The following is a 16,672-nucleotide window of genomic DNA, read 5'->3' as shown; positions in this document are numbered from 1 at the left end:
ATGGGTTTGTGGAGTGAAACAGTTGGTGCTGAGGACCCAGCGCCCACAGTTTGTGCATTTCAGGGCTTTACTTCAGTTTAGCTCTCGTCTAGTCCTTATAAACTGAATGCACAATAGTGGCTGGAGTACAGTTTGGATGAATCTCATTCATGTGCAGAGACCATGCAATTTGAATTAGGAAAGAGTAAGTGGGCACAGTCTAAACTGCATTCCCGAGCTGAGCTACTAATGCAGAGTCATCCTGTCTTCTCCGGAAGCAACTTGTCTTTCTCCGTGGACTGTAGAAGGGTCCATGGGACACTGGCTGGTTAAGTAGGAGGCCTAAAGTCGGTTACCCGAAATGGAAATATTCATCCTCCAAGCACATTCATTGTTTTCAACTGTTGTTCATTATTAATATTCTGAAAGGCTTCGCTAACTCAGAACATTCTGAAATGCTTTCTAGTCTAGTACCCATCACTGGGACCTTGATATGGATGCTTGACCTTTTCTTCAAGGCCTAACTATTACACAATTTTTTTAGTCTTTTTTTCTTTTCCTGAAGAAGTTGAAGAATCCATAGAAGGGAAGAAACTTGAGGAAGAGTCAATTTTTTTCACACACTGCACAAGTCTCCATTCTGCTGTCTATAATAAACCATCTAGCAGCTGCCATCGCTACAGGGCTGGCCTGTGTCTGCTTTGTCAGAGATCAGATTTGGTACAATAGTTCTTTTATTACCATAGATATTCACTGTACAGTGATGGATGATAGATACTGCCTAAAATAGCATACACAGAAGAGACATCTCTAGGATAAGCACATAAGATTTATGAGCCCACAGGTGCCTATAAATTGCCTTAGCATCCTCAACAATTACCTTTGCCGAGATGGAAATGACATGGGGCAAATAGAAGGTAAGAACGTTTGTAGAAAGTACCTTAAATATAATATTCATGCTTATGAAAGTGTCTAAACTCCAATTGTATAAGACGTGTATGTGTATATATGTTAGGAGCCTAGGGATTAGTTGATTCTGTTGGGGGAAACTGCTGAGTCTCTCAAGCAGACGATTCACTACTGCCCTCTTTATTCTACATTGCTCCATGAGTTAGTTACGCCAGGTTGCTTCATCTCCTCTGCCTCCACTTCTATTGCCTAGAAAATACAAAACCAAAAAAGAACATTTAATTGCACTGCTTCCCCAAATTACGTTTTTGTCTCATTTATGCAGAAAGTAAATTTGTTCTGTTTTAAAATATTTCTATCCTCTCCAGCTAGTATCATCATACTCTGGGCTACTGCACTGTATTACAGTATGCATTAAATTATTGCTTTTCCTGCGGTGAATAGCCTCCATCATGACAACCACCTGGAAACAAAGAGCAGAAACCTCTCAAAGACTGGAAAGGTAGCATTCAGATACTTACTAGACTGGCAAGTTCATTTTCCCACAAGTGAACAGGTTATGACTCACTAGTAAAAGATGTAACAGATTTTTAATACACTGCCCTTAATTTTAACAACCTCCTAGGAGGAGCTCAGCGGGAGATGACTTTTTATCTCAGGCCATAAAGTTGAAGTAGTTACAGTCCTGCAAGCAGAGTGTTTCAGCTTTTTAGGTTGCATTTAAAAGTAACCAGCTTAAACTTTGAGCAGATTGCAAGAACTATAAAAATTAGACAGACCAAACTGTGAATAAGAACATAAAGTTGATTCACTTGTAGCTGCCTGGTGCGGGATATAGACAAAACTCACATTTATCAGATGTTAGAGTGACCCTGTGCTTGGGATTATGGACAGTGACATGCAAAGATTCAAACTATTTATTAACAAACAATTTCAGTCCCTTTATCAACAGCGATGCCATTGCAAACACCAGGCAGACCATGGAGAGACCTCTTCTACCATACGGTCTCCCGTCTATCCAGTCTAAGTCACAATGGCATGTTCATTTCCCTGTGCACTCAAAACTGTCCTGTGGGGAGCCTGGGCTCCCTGAATGAGATGTGGCATGTCATTGCGATGCCTAACATACCAACTCCAAGTAGGACAACCAAGGACAAGCAAAAGGAGGAAGCCTGGTCTGTGAGTTCCACAGCCTTGAGGTGAAGAAGAATGGCTTATGTGGCCATTTCAGAGGCAAATCAATATGAATGGAAGTCCTGTTTCACAGGAACACAAGGGGACAAATGGAGAGACAGCAAATCACTAGAAATCCTTTCCATCCCTTCAGATATTCAAACAGAAGCAGCAAGTCCCTGTTCCCAAATGCTCACAAACAATTCTCAGCTTCCAGATGACTTCTGGTTGAGTAGCTCTTCTGGGTGACTAGGTTTTAACACCATCTTATTTCCCTCCTAACACTTCCTCTGCACGGGGGATGTCAATGGCTTTTCACTGTTTGGGGGAAAGGGGTAGTCTTCTGAGTGGGAAGTAGGGAAGAAACTTATGAAGGAGAAACCCCATGAGGCTGGTACTCTCCACAGCAAACGCTTTATTGGAGAGAGGAAAAGCATTAATCCAGCTGCTTTGCAAAGAGGAGTGAAGTAGCATCAAATCTTTTCAGAAATATATGTTACAGCAGCAGCACAGTCACAGAGATACTTCTAATCTCGTGCTTTTCCTTTGATGTGTAGCAACTGGGGCCTGCGGAAGAGCAGCTTATCTGATTCCTGCAGGCAGGTTATAGACCTGGGTCTCATGCTGCTTTGTGACATCTGGAGCACTTCTCTGCATATTAAATTCCTTCTTCTCTTCCTTTTTTCTTTTTTTTTTTTTTTTCCCCTAAAGACCTTTTCATTCTTCTGTTTTTATTTCCAATAAATTTTTATTGTTAGTGACCTAAACTGCAAATCACCCACCAAAGGCCCATAACTGCAGTTACTGATGCAGTACCATCTGTACACAGACTCTGCCCAGCCAAGGAGATTCTGCCAAAGCAGCTACAGGTACCTTTCCTAAGGCTCTGTCACAATCTAGGGACAGATCTAGTGTGAACATGATTCATTGCAATACTGTATGGTACACCCGGAAAAATTTTGGATTCTTCTAGCCAGGTCCCTCCATGGAGCATTACAAAGGAATGTTTACAGACAGAGTTATTTTTATGACTCAATGTATTTATTCAAGAAGATGCATAATTGTGTAATTTCTTTAAAACAACCAAAGCCCTGTCTCTGCTGTTGCAAGTAACCTGCCTTGCTCTCAGCTACATTCAAAGGAGATGTGAGCCATGTGAACACAATAGATGCTCAAGCCTGCTTTCATTCTAGCTCTTCAGTTCCTGGGAAAAAGGGTCTTTCAGCCTGCTCATGGACAGAGCCCCAGTGTGTCCTGCCTGGCATAGCTTCAAGGCTGGGGATTTTAAGAAAGAGCTTTCTTCTCTTTCTTCTCTTCAGACAGACGAGTACTGTTGGTGTGGCTGGCCATGGTATAATTCCTACCTACTGTCAGGGAAAGACAAGCAGAAAGGAGTCATAATAATCAAAATTGAAATGCAGTATTTGTTTCTAAAAAGTCAATATTGGCTGCTTGTTTGCTCCCTCCTTTTTGCCATTTTTCAGAAAGGCAGTTTGAGATGGATCAGAACACTTCCTCAGTTATCAACTCATTTTTTTCATTGTTTCTTTTTCCCATGGGATCCTTTCCCACTATATCCCACTATTTAAATCTCTTTGATTCTCAACAGCCTCAAAATGCAGTTTCCATTTGGGCTCTTCCTTTCCTCTCTGCTTACCTCCCCTTCACTTTCATAGGTTCATAGAATAATTCAGATGGAAGGGGGTCTCTAGCAAAGCTCTTGCACAAAGGAGGGTCAGCTCTGAGCTCAAATCAAGTTGCTCAGGGTTTATCTTTGCAGGTCTTGAAAATATCCAAAGATGGAGACTGCACAATCTTCCTGGGCAACTTGTTCCAAAACCATCTCAGTATTGTTTTATAAATGTTGCCACTGGTAGAAATCTCCAAAAGAGATTCCCAGTAGTTGTAAGTGGGAATGAGTAAACTGTGTTCAAACCATGACAAGTGACACAGTGTGAAGCCAAAGCTATCAAGATGTGAGCATGGCTCTGTTCAGGTACACTCTGCCCTGTGGGAATGAATTCACACCAGGTCTCACTAGATGCTACACGGGCATAACTGAAAGCAGAAAATGGCATGTAAGCATTGAAGAAAATCAAGACAGTTTCTTTGTGATGCTGAATTTAATTGTAATTATATTTCATACTGATGTAACTGGTATCCGTTTATTGCCTGGTACTGTATTTGCATATTGAAGAAGTCAATTATGGCTTCAATTTGCAATCCTTGTCTCATGTAATCAATTACCCTGAATGAATGTTTAAAATTATTCATGAAAGAGTCATACTTTATTATATTTCATGTAGAAGAACCAGTAGCACCCATTAATAGAATGGATTATTACATTTTTGGAAAATCTGTTTGGAGTGGTCAGTAGGAAACAAATTGAATAGCTAAACTTATGCATCGCCTGAGTCATTAATCTATAGAACCATACTGTGATCTTTATTAACTGAAAAATCATTTAGATTAACTGAAAAAAAGACTTCTTTCTTCTCAACTGCCATTCATATTGATTTTCCATTACTGGCCTCGTGTATGTCTGCACACGCAAGAGTGTTAGAACTGGTCTCCAAAAGGAAAAACAGATTAGAAACCAATGCTTGCAAGTAATGTGGATGAAGGCTAGGCTGGTCGGAGGTTTATTTTGTTTTAACTGAGGTCTAGCTAGTTCAGCTAAGGAGCTCTTTCCTCCCAGCAAGTCTAGCAGAGGCAATCAGAAGAAAGCCGACCCCGTTCAAGTTCTTGTCTGGAAAGGTGGCAGATTACTTAAAGAAATGTGAAAGGGAGACTGACAACTTTGCAGGAAAGCAGGACGTTTAAGCAGTAAAGGAGAGAATGGATGTACAAAAATCAAACAAATCAATACGATTTAATACACGTTTGTGTCTTAAAGCAGTAGCTTATCTGAAGGGTCTGTGTAATTTTAAAGGATAGAAAGACAAAGGCAGAGGAACTAGGTAATAAGAGACTATCTTATTCAAAAACGGCTTTTAAAAAAAGTATTGAAGGACTCTCCCTCCCTTTAAATGGAGATAAATGTCGATGGTGACTGCTGCTGAGACACTGCATGCCTTGCTGACTTTTCCTTTGAGAGATTTAAGGGAACATAAAGGGAGTTGATATGCTGGTGGCTACTGAGTCTTTTGGTCTATGAAACACATACTCAGACATGGTCACAGTTTCAATATTTAATCATTCATAAAATCATTTGCTGAAAGCCGGTATAGCTTGAGCCAACAGCAGCTAGAGTTAATATATTCCAGAACTGCAGCGGCTCCAGCTGCTCCAGATGTTTGAGGACCTTTGTGAGGTTCATTCCCTGTCGGCTGTGGCAGCCTTGCCACGCTGCTGAGGATGCATGTGTGGCTTAACTTCTGTGTCATCGAGCAATAACACAAACTCAATCCCACAAGTACAGGTAATTTCCAGTAATCATTAGTTCTATGTTTCCATGGTTACTAGAAAGAGAAAAATTTCTATTTTTGCTTCATGAAACTATACAAAAATTGAACGTTTTCCAAAATCTGTGCAAGGTTAAAATTAAATTGTGAGCAGACAATATAGCCGTTTTCCCTTCATGTGTGCCATCTCTTTACTCTCTTTCCACCCTTTCCATGACTTCTGACCTGCACAAATCCCACCAGCTCCACAGCAAAGCTACTCCTCAGAAATAATCCCGAAGAGGGCAGAGAACAAACTCTTTCCTACGGGGTCCTGGAGAGACTTCAGGCATCATTCATTCAAAAAGAAAAAAAGAAAGAAGAATATTGATTCCAAGGTCTAAAGAGTTTGTTATTTATATAAACGCAGCTAGAGCAGATGCGGCAGAAGTCGACAGTAACCTTCTGCTCCACTTTCACAGCAAGTCTGCCTACGAGGGCCAAAATAATTATTTGTTGAACCTATCAACTATGGGTAGGCTTAGTGTGCAGTATTTAATGAAACCTCCATGGAAATGTGTGTTGTTGCCCCTAAAAGAGCGTTTTGGGTTTTTTTTCAGTTTTCAAGCCCAGGCGATACCTATATCACATAAGGGAGTGCAGTGATGGGCCCTTAGTTAGCAACCAGTCTGTGCTAACAGGTTCATGAAATTCATCTAGGGCTATCCAAAGGTACAAGCTCAGGTCCACGTGAGCTATACAACTATTTTAGGTCACTGCACCTGAACAGTTAGCCCTGTTGCTCTAGAGTGTTACACAGTGTAATACTGGTCTGACTAGACTTCAAAGGCATCTAGTTCATTTGGGTGTATTTTAGTGCCTTGCAAAAGACACATGAAGGAATAAACATGGATAGCCCAAATGTCCCTCCTGGTGTTTTGATGGCTCCAACTTTACATCACAAAAACATCCACCATCTCTTTGGAGAGGTGAAACAGGCAGTTGACGAGACCTTTCCTAGAGACCTCTCTGCTCCATCTTCTGTGGTCTGCTGGAAAAACATACTTTACTCAATCTACCCACTCATCATACTGCTCTTGTTACTATTTATTCCACGGTAGCATGTAAGTGCCTTAGACAAGTAAGACTATAAAGATTGGAAAGGAACTGCCTGAAGAATTTGCAATACAAAAGATGTGCAAAAGGTAGAAAGGAAAATTAAAATGCTAAGACATGAAATCACTTGCCCGAGTTCACAGAAGTCAAGTATCCCACTGCTTGTCTATTTTATTAGGATTTTGGCCTTTCTAGTTTGTTGCTGTCAAAGGTTTTATTTGCTTCATGAGATTCACATACACACATAGACACATGAAACATCGCAGGAACAGGATTAGGCGTATTTCACCCTGGCATATATTCCATCTGGAGAAATGAATTTTTTTAAATCAGAAGACGATTTTGCTAGCATCAGACACCCGTTGTCTGCTGTCATAAAAATGCCTGCAGGGTGACCGTAATGAGAAGTGGAAATACCTCACTTCTTCCTTAACTGCCTTCCTGAGTTTGCTGATCTCAGTCTAGGTTCAGACATTGTGCGTCTGGAAAACAGACCTCAACTGTGCTTCAAATCACAGCAAGTAACATGCAAAGAAGTTACAAAGCTGCTCTTTTATCCCTCCAAATATTGACATCCTATTGTTTCTTTGCAAATGTTATTTTGCAAAAAGGAAGTAGTTAAATTCCTTTTCATAGTAAATGCAAGGACTGCCAGTGTTTGTGTGATGGCAACTTCAGAATTTATACTGGGTTGTGTTTTTCCTTCAGCTTTGTCAAGTGTCACTGAGAAGCAATGCTGGAAGTTCAAAAGACAAGCAGTGAAAAATATTATTCTGACATGTTCCTGTCACGTACACTGTGAGTGCATTAATTTTTGCTTGAATGATGAAACAGGGAGACCTGTAAAACAACAATCTATTTGTAATGGGATTCTGCACGTAGCGTCCTGATATACAGTCTTGTCTGAGATGTGAAAGGGCCCTGCCAGTGTCAGTGTGATAAATGTTATTTTTAGGGACAAGATGAGGGGAAACATTAGCCCGGTGAGAGCGTGTGTGAGCAGCAGAACGTGACAAGCGCTGTGCTATGCCTCAGCCCGCGCACAGCCAGGCTGAGGTGTTTTGCCAATCAAGGTCAATCTGCGCACACACACAGGGAATGGTGAAAGGCAGGTGGTGAGAGAAACGCTGCCCTCCCTCGATGTGTTGTGCCGCACGGCGCCGGCCACATGCCTGGGCAGGTATGCAGATAGCTGTGGACATGCAAAACCCTGGGCTGGGGCTGCCTGGCAATCTGCTGCCGAAAGCATATGTAAGTCACCGCTAACAGACCTGCTGCTGCTGTAAATTAAAGTTGGTCAGTGTAATCTCATTTCTAAGCAGTCTTCAGAGTTGGGAGGAGAAAGCTGGGGCTCTCTGTGAGCAGGGGGGCCTGGCCACTGAGCAGCGAGACATCTCTCCCAACAGCAAGCGCCTGGCACCAAGAGAGGTGGCGTCACGCCACGCCTCGGCCCCAGTCTGGTGATGGGGCAGGGAGGTGGAGTGGGGCTGCACCCTGCGTCTTCTATCCCATTACTTTCTGGGGCACAGACAGAAAAGTTTCTTTTGCCCATGCATTTCATCTGTGAAACCTCTGTCTCCTGCTGGTGTCAGCGTACATCAGTGTGGGCGAGACCCAGCAACCCCCGGTATGGGGCTCTCAGTGCAGCGGGAGCGGGATGCCAACATGGCTCCTTTGTTCCCAGCCTGGCTGGCAATGGCTATTTTGGTCTGGAGACCAGGAAAGGATTTTTGGACATGCCAAAGATGGCATGCCAGAAGGCAACGGTGCAAAAGCACAGGGGGTGGGCTGGAGGGGGAGGGTGCTGAGATGCACACAGATGTTTGGTGGGGCCGAGCCACAGGGGTGAATGATGGTTTCTTGGTCCTATAAGGGCTGCTGGGTACAGAAACAGATGTTGGGAGGGGGGCCCAGGGACACCCACTGCTCTTCAGCTTACCTTCCCCACTCCTCACCACCCTTCCCGTGAAACAAAATGTGGAGACGCAGGGGTGCGGGATGGGAGGTGCTGCTTGTGTGCGGTGGTTAGTTGAGGCCACAGCTGTGCGGGTAGGTGAGTCCTACCAGATGACTGCTGTAAGAGCCCTGCTGTGGGATTGAGGTTGTGCCAAGGGGCGATGGAGGCCAGCTGCCCTGCACGTGCTCCCCAGAGAGCCTGGGGACACGGCGGGAGCCCGCAGGGGGCACGGGCAGGGCAGCCCTCCCTGGGTGGCACCCACTGGGGCAAACCACAGCAACCACCTGCCACAGGGCAAAGCTGCTCAGCTCTCATGGCTTAAATCTTATCAGGATCAGAGTGATTTATTCAACAGGACCTAACTAACCAGCAGTCAGTGGACTTTACATTCAGGTTCAATATCAGCAATACAGCAGATAAACCACAGTACTAGACACTTAGCAAATGTTCATAAACACCAATAAAACCCTAAACAACCTTCTAACCCCAAAACCTTCTGGTCACCCACACTGACACATACACACGCGTGTGGTTGCAGCATGGGCTACACGTATGTCACGTCCCCGGGACCAGCCGCTTCTCTGGCCTGCCCTGGTCCCTCTGCTTGGCAGGATGAGCGCCTGCTGTCTCAGCCTCCCCCCCAGCACCACACGACCCACCAGCTCGCTGAGGGTGTGCTCTGCATGGACCTGACCCATGGTTTCACCTGCGGGTGACAGTGGAGCAGAGCTGGTGGTCGATCTTTGCCTCTCATTGCAGGGGCGATGCTGGGTAACGGTTGCTTTCTCAGCCTGCTGCCCTCCCTCTGCCTCAGCAGCCACAGATCTTGCATGTCCCTTAGCTGCCTGGCTGCCCTCCTCGCCCCAGAGGCCTCCCAGGCCCTCCCAGTCACCCACCCTGCCATGCTGAGAGCAGCTCCCGCAGGTCCCCTTGCGGCAAGCAGTCTGCCTTCTTCCAGGCATCTGGCCCATCTCACAGCTGGCTTTCAAACAGCTTGTTCTGCACTCCCACCAGGGTCTGCATGTTTGCCTCATACTTTTAGATAAGGCTGGGGTGGACTGTTTTCCCATGGACAGGAGCATGGCCATCCTGTGGGCCTACAAAGTGTCCCCTCTTTGCCCAGGCCACTGCAGAGTCTCCTGCTCTTCCTTATCCAGTTATCAGGAGTCAGTTTAACAGAATTACGGGCTCCCTATGTGTGTTCCTGACCTTGGGCTTTGGCTAGCTTTACTCTTGTTTTGGGAATCACTGGTGCATCTCTCCAAAAGCAGGCTCCTCCTATGAAAGCATACAGCTAGTGCGTGTGGATTTTGCAGAAAAAACTTTTATTCCATTGATCTGCTGGCAATTGCTCCTGGGTAAATCTCAGAAATGTCTCTGTGAAGGCTCACCCCCTTTGAGACGTCGCCTTCATTTTCACACAGAGCCATGGTGCTCTGCTGCATAGAGGAATGCTCCAGTGTGGCTGCTATGATGATGGGCACCCTGCCCACAATGATGGATGTGGTACAAGGAAGGCCAGAGGTGCCTACCAGCTCGTACCTGAATGCCATGATTTTATTTTCCATGAGAGTGCTTGTGACAGACATGGGTTTTGGCAGAACCAGCACACTGGTAACTCTCATGGCCCCAAATGGAGCCGTGTTTATCCGGGATTCCAACCTCATCACTTCGCCTCGGTCTTCCAAGGAGCGTTGTTCTCCCCTGCTGCTGAAGCCACTATACAGGACAATGCAGTGTACAGCAAAAGTGACCTTTCTAACATACTTGCATGTCCTGTTGGCAATATCTGTCATAAAGACAATGGTGTCACCGGGGCAAAATATGTTTTTCTCCAGGGAAATCCGAAGGATCACAGAGCCATGACTGAAGCAGCAGAAATAAATACTCCCTTCCTAGCTTCCACCACCAGTGGGGCCTGCATGGAGAGGATGAGTGGAAAGGCAAAGTATGGTGAGTTCTTGTTGCTGGATACAGGGTGATTCCCAAACACCACATGCATAAACTCCCAACAGAACAGCTGAGGCTGCTCAAGTCTCCCCGCAAGCCCCACCATTAACCCAGAGGACAGTCTTCCTCACTGCACCAAATGTGACATGGCTGAATTATCACAATCTTCCTGAGCATCTGTGCAAAGAATTGATGTGTGCACATGTGAACATTGTCACCTTTAGCTATCCATACACAAATTTAGACAGAGACCACAAAATTATTAAAATCATCATGTTATAGCTGTCTCTATGACCTTTGACTGACTTTCCCAGTCTAGGTAGAGTTTGGTAAAAAAGGCACCTCTTATTTGGTGATGTTTACCCAAGGCTTAGACTCCAAAGCAAGAGAATAACCTCCCTTTTCCCTCATCCTGGATCTCAAAGCGCTCCCTACAGGTCACTCTTGAAATCTTACAATGTACCTTGTATGCTAGAAAACAAACATGTTGGTGCAAGTCCTAGGACAAAGATGGCAGAAGATATTGAAGTGCCATTTGAATGCTAAAAGGAGGAAGCTCAGAGCTAAAAGTTCATGGACACTCAGTAAGTTACAGCTCTGGATCAGAACAGCGTAGGTCTGTGTGTCTCCAACTCAGATAGCTTGTACCCCTTAACGTGTCTTTCACATGTCTTCTGTGGTCACCAGCAGTTCCTTGCAACAGTAAACATCTCTCCTCATTAGCTAAGACAATTTGGCAGCTGCAGCAAGTCCCTTGAACAAAGTAGGAGGTGCAGCCCATTGTGCTGGTGAATGTGGAGGGAATACTTGGAAGAAAGCTGAAGTGAAAGTCAAAGGTGTGAATACCAGAATCCAGCCAGTCATCTGAAAGCCAAACAACATGCTGCTATCAGAAGCCTTTTAAACATTTAGGGTGTTTGTACCTTGTGGAAACCTTGATGTTTCTCCCAGAATCCAAAGTCTTCTTACCATCTGGTATTGCACCCAAAGTGCCATAAAGGCATGGTATGGGGTAGACTGTATGTCACTTCTACAGGTCAGCTGCTGGATGCATGGACCCCTACCAGTCGGCAGACTAGAAAATTGTTAATATCTGCCTCATTTTAACACAAGGTCAGCAAACCTGCAGCTCCTCACAAACTGTTTAGGATTTTCACTTGCCAAAATGGAGTGCCACAGACTTTTAACTTTCCAAATAAGCACCAATAGGCCTTTTGGGAATAAAACGGTGTGATAACTCTCATTCCTCTTTTATCATTGTCTACAATGCCTGTGCATATGATCTGAAACTTTTGTTTCACCTGTGCAAAAGACCCCCACTCACAAAAAAAATAGTATTTGACACCTTCCCCACACAACTGTGGGACAGGAAAATTATGATCCATTCCTTCAAGTGTCTTTGCTTCTGTGCCACTTCCTCTTAATCAAATTCAGTTTTATGTGGGTGAGGTCCCACTGCCTGTAATGAAAGACTACCCCACCTATGCAAGGGTAAGTTTGGCCTCTTCTAGACAGGTAAGACCAGCTCTTGACTCTTTTCTTCATCTAAGACCTGTTTCTTTTAAACACATTTATCTGCTGGCTGTTTATCATCCAGACTTAAGCTTTCCTTCCTTCTACTAGCTTGTGCCAAAACTTCACTTTGAACAACAGTATTAGGGGAAGTGAGACTGCTAGAATTTTGTCCTGCTGACTGCATCCTTTTGCAGATGAATTCAACGACGCCTCGAGTTTTAATAATCTAAACTGGATATTCTTGTTGGCAGAAGAGCCTGGATATTGTTTCCTCACAGCACGGGAGATTTACCAGATGGCATAACAGCATATTCAATCAATATCAGAGTTGTTACTCTGAAGAAAAAAAATGCCTAAAACAATCTGAAAGGGAGGAAACTAAAATTCATCAGCCTCTTAGATAACTGCAATATAAGAAAGTCATGTTCTCTATTCTGACAGTTCGTAGAAACCTGATATTCCCGGGGCCCTATCTCACACAACGTTGCCTTTAAGTTATTTTGGCAATGTTCTTGTTTGGTAGAAGGAAGGACTTCGAACTGTAAGCAGACCTACAATTTAACCTTGAAAGAACTCAGTGTTCCCCTTCTGGAATGGTCTGGTTGGGCCCTGGTGTGTGTGGTCTGTTTTGCAGCCCCAGCACAGTTTGGGGATTTACTGGAAGAGTTCAAATTTCTCAATCCCTGCTGCAGGTATGGCCTGAGACCCTGGCTTTGTGTGCAGGGCTGAAGTAGGCCCTGTGGTGCAAAAAGGCTTGCAGATGCTTATTCCATTCTATATACAGCTTTAATCCCACTTTCTTTGCCTTGTCTTGCAACACTTCTACAAAGACTTCTTTGAATTGTGCCTGCTTGCTAAGCTGTGCTTAACTTTCCACAGAGGCCCTTGGACTCAAAAGGATGGTGGCCTTAAACAATGCCTCTAAATTCACCCTGGAAGTGTAGGTGCACTTGCTTTGCTGGCTCCCCATGGCTGCTGGATGTAAGCCGCGTTGCACAGGACCACCTGCCCTCTACGTGGGCTCCAGAAACCTTGTTCCCCTGAAACCATGGCACAGAATTAATTACACTGTAGAAAGTTTCCCAGCAGCTGCAGAGGTGGGAGAGTGCTCCCAAGAGTTAGCTCCGCAGAGACACCTGGGGATACCGTGCATTTTGGTGTTCAGCAGAACCTGGGAACTTCAGTCACATCAGAAAATTTAAGTCAACTCCAGATAATTTATTGTGTTACCTAATTCAAAAAGTGCTTCATCTTGTATTTCCCAGCCAGGGGGATGACTGCAGCTATGGGGAAAGTTCAAAGAGGCTGCTGGTAAGATTGACTTGAGGGGTGACTTTTCTATGAAGGACATGAGGGATTTCCTGGGGTGTGACTGACGGTGCACAGCAGTGCTTGAAGAGTTTCAAACTGCCTGTAGTGTTGTGAGGTCTTGCCTCTGGTTCGCTCTGACTGGGGTATTTCTGCTGGTGATGAGGATGGTCATCCCTGGTAGCACTGAAACTCTTCTTTTTCTTTTCTGGATCTAATTATCCTAGAGCTGTAACCAGTCATATTCGATGACTGCCAGGATTCAGTTCCTCCAGCAGTCTTTATCTCACAGAGCGACAATACTGAGTTTCTTGTGCAGTGGCAGGCCTTACCAGCAGTAAAAAGAAATATGTCAGCAGACACCTGGATCCATGTATATATGCTTCTTACAGAGACATCAGATGTGACCCAAGTAGGACATGTGGTAAGATCAAATACCCACTAGTAACATGCTATCAAGAGCATATTAGCAGCTGAGCGCCAAAAGCTGACGCAGGCAGCAATCTGTTCAAACGAACGTTCCTTGTATGCCAACGTCAGTGGGGGGCGCAGAGTATTCAGGGTAAGAAGGGTCAGGTCCATATCTTCTTTCGTGTTTTGAAATGGCTTTCTTGGACTTGTTAGATCACTTCTACAGAGATGTAATCAATGCTGGAAAAGGAAGAAAGACTGAGTTACAGTAGTAAAAATCTGTTATTAAACTGCAGTGCATTGGCAAGTCTTGATGGATGTGGATGCTCAATTCTTTTGGAAACAGGAATATATGTGTAGGTGGCAGTATATGGATTCAAGTGTGTCTTAAGCAACACCAAACTGAACTTTAGCTGAGAAGATCCAGAACTGAGGTGCTTTACAGGTACTTGTTCTCATAATGGCAAAAATAATTTTTCCAATACTCAGCCTTTCTCTTTTCTGTCAGGGCTGTAACATCTGGTAGCCTACAGGAAGAGTCAGCATACTGCAGTACATCAAGGCCAAGACTCTAATGCCTGTGAAAGGGGAAAATGACCTTTGGACAAGCTAGAGCCTTCAAGTCTGAGAGGAAATGAAGCCTGACTACTGCAGGTCATAGCTTAAAGGCACATTTCCACGCATTGGCACAGTCTAACTTCAGTACTAAACTCATCAAGGGCAGCGACCACCTATGATCTGTAGACTTAATTCCCAACAGACCCTAAGAAAGATTAGCTGAGAATGGGGAGTGCACCTCCTAGGAGACTTCCATTTGCTTTAAGCATCCCCTGGAATAATTCACAGTTTTAGGTGGTCATTACATCCCACTGACTTTACTCTTTTTAATAAATCTGTACATTTTAATAGTTAGCTCTGCATTTATGTGTGTGCATGTTGGGGTGTGTAATATCTGAAGGGAAGGTGCAAAGATGATGGAGCGACAGGACAAGAGGCGACAGGCACAAACTGAAACACAGAGGTTCCCCCTGAACATCAAGAAACATTTTTTCACTGTGAAACAGGTTGCCCTGAGAGGTTGTGGAGTCTCCTTCCTTTGAGAAATTGAAAAGCCTGGGCAACTGGCTCTAGGTGGCCCTGCTTGAACAGGGGGGTTGGACCAGATGACCTCCAAAGGTCCCTTCCAACCTCAACCATTCTGTGATTCTGTGATTCAGTGAAATAATCACACTTTTCAGGTGTTTTCAGTGTATGTCTCACATTTTTCTTGTCTCTCAGTAAAAAAACTCTAATAATGCCTTTGCTATAGTTGCAAATATGACAAAGCCTGTACACACAGTGGATACTTGCTGGCATGTAAGTCAGTAAGAACACTGAAAGTAAGCATTTTAGATGACCAAAGAATGCTTGTGACTAAAGATTTCCTACCTGCTGCTAGACAGGTTGTGAAAAATTTGTGTTCAACAAATGTTCCCTTCACATTTACAACCACCAACTCATGGGGACTGCTCACACTCTCAAATACTGCTGATCGTACCAGAATACTAGTGTTCATCGCGAAGCCCTGGTTGCCATATGATGTAGTGAAAAGGAGTATGCCATGGGATAGAAACAGAGCACATTGACATTGGCAAAAGGAAAACTTCCTGCCCAGATCCCACCTTTCTAGCCCAACGCTAAGATGCTGTTCAGTTAACCGGTGCCTCGTTCTGGTGTTTTACCCTCTATGTGGAAATTCTTTGCTTTGGAGACATAGGCAGCCTGGTTGGTGCAAGCTGTGCTCTTGTCATAGTCCAGTTCAGGATTACCGTCGTCAAGCCACCTCAGGTAGCCTCTTCCCACGAGCTCCACCTTCACCACAGGGTCCACCAGGGTACTCCTGAGGTTCAGAACCAATTGGCCATGTATGCTGGAACCGTCCAAATGCACCTCAATCTCAGGCAGCACCAGATTAATTGCTCTTACTGTCAACATGAGGGAAGAGTGGCAGCTGGCTGCTGCTGGGGTCTGGAGGTTGGATTGTGAGGACATTTTCTCCAACCCCACCCCATGACACAGGCGTTTGTGAGGTCATGGCATGGGGGACAGGTGCAGGGTGCCCCACAAGGAGAGACCTCAGCTCTCCAAGCTATGCCAGAGGGGATCGGAGCCATTTATCTGATTATTAGCAGCACCTAACTAACTGGCAAGCATTCAACTACACGTTTAGGGTTGGTATTGGCAATACAGTAGATAAACCACAATTCAAGACACTTAGTAAATGTTGATAAACACCCAGAAATTTCTAAGCGCGCTTTCCATGAGTAATCCCCAAAACTTCTAAGCATGCGTGCACACACACATGCACGGTTATGTGCACCCCTCTCCTCTGGGGTGCTGGTTCCCCAACTCATGCATTCTTTTTGGGGAGACGTGGGCGCTTTACATGCACCTTACCCACTAATCCATCCACTGGTGAGAACACACTCCACAAGGCCCCCACACCCATCAGCATCAGCGTGCTGGCGGCACGCAGGCTGCTCGCACCATTCGGCAGCAGCGGGCTGCTGCTGGCAGCCCTGGCTTTGGTGGCTGTCTTTTTCCTCGTCCCACTCCCGGGTCTCGTCCCTGGTCACAACTTCTCACACTTCCTTGAGATTTCTTTCCAGGCTGACTCTTTCTACTCTCATAAATCGCCTGGTGATCCCCTATCTACTGTTTAATTCAGCTGATGGTTATCTCAATTAAACTTCACCATTCCTACTTTCCTCATGGCATTACCAGTTTTGGGCAACCACCTTTCCAGAATGCACAGTTTTGTGTATTGTGTTCACACCCGCTGTCCACACTCACCTCACTACCACTTTAGCCACTGTTATCTGGGCATGCTACCAAGAGGGAGCTGTGCAGACTTCCCCACTGCAAACTACTGGTGGTGGATAGTAGATGCGGCTGATATTGCCAGCTTGGGGAAGAGTAGCTGGAAAGCTGC

The 16,672-nt window shown here is 44.9% G+C and overlaps 1 protein-coding gene across 1 annotated transcript; it reads right to left on the bottom strand.

Annotated features, from left to right (window-relative positions):
- Positions 1 to 9,842: 9,842 nt before the first annotated feature.
- Positions 9,843 to 15,675, bottom strand: ARRDC5 (arrestin domain containing 5). The gene is made up of 3 exons (XM_009576847.1): positions 15,423 to 15,675; positions 11,124 to 11,331; positions 9,843 to 10,383 (listed from the first exon to the last, which is right to left on the bottom strand). Exons 1-3 carry the CDS (start codon positions 15,673 to 15,675, stop codon positions 9,843 to 9,845), a joined length of 1,002 nt encoding a protein of 333 aa, XP_009575142.1.
- Between the last annotated feature and the right edge of the window lie 997 nt (positions 15,676 to 16,672).

This window comes from Fulmarus glacialis, unplaced genomic scaffold (assembly GCF_000690835.1).
Source record: "Fulmarus glacialis isolate BGI_N327 unplaced genomic scaffold, ASM69083v1 scaffold43034, whole genome shotgun sequence".
NCBI lineage: Eukaryota > Metazoa > Chordata > Aves > Procellariiformes > Procellariidae > Fulmarus > Fulmarus glacialis.
Note: the sequence above shows the minus strand (reverse complement) of the source record. Positions and strands in the feature narration are given on the sequence as shown.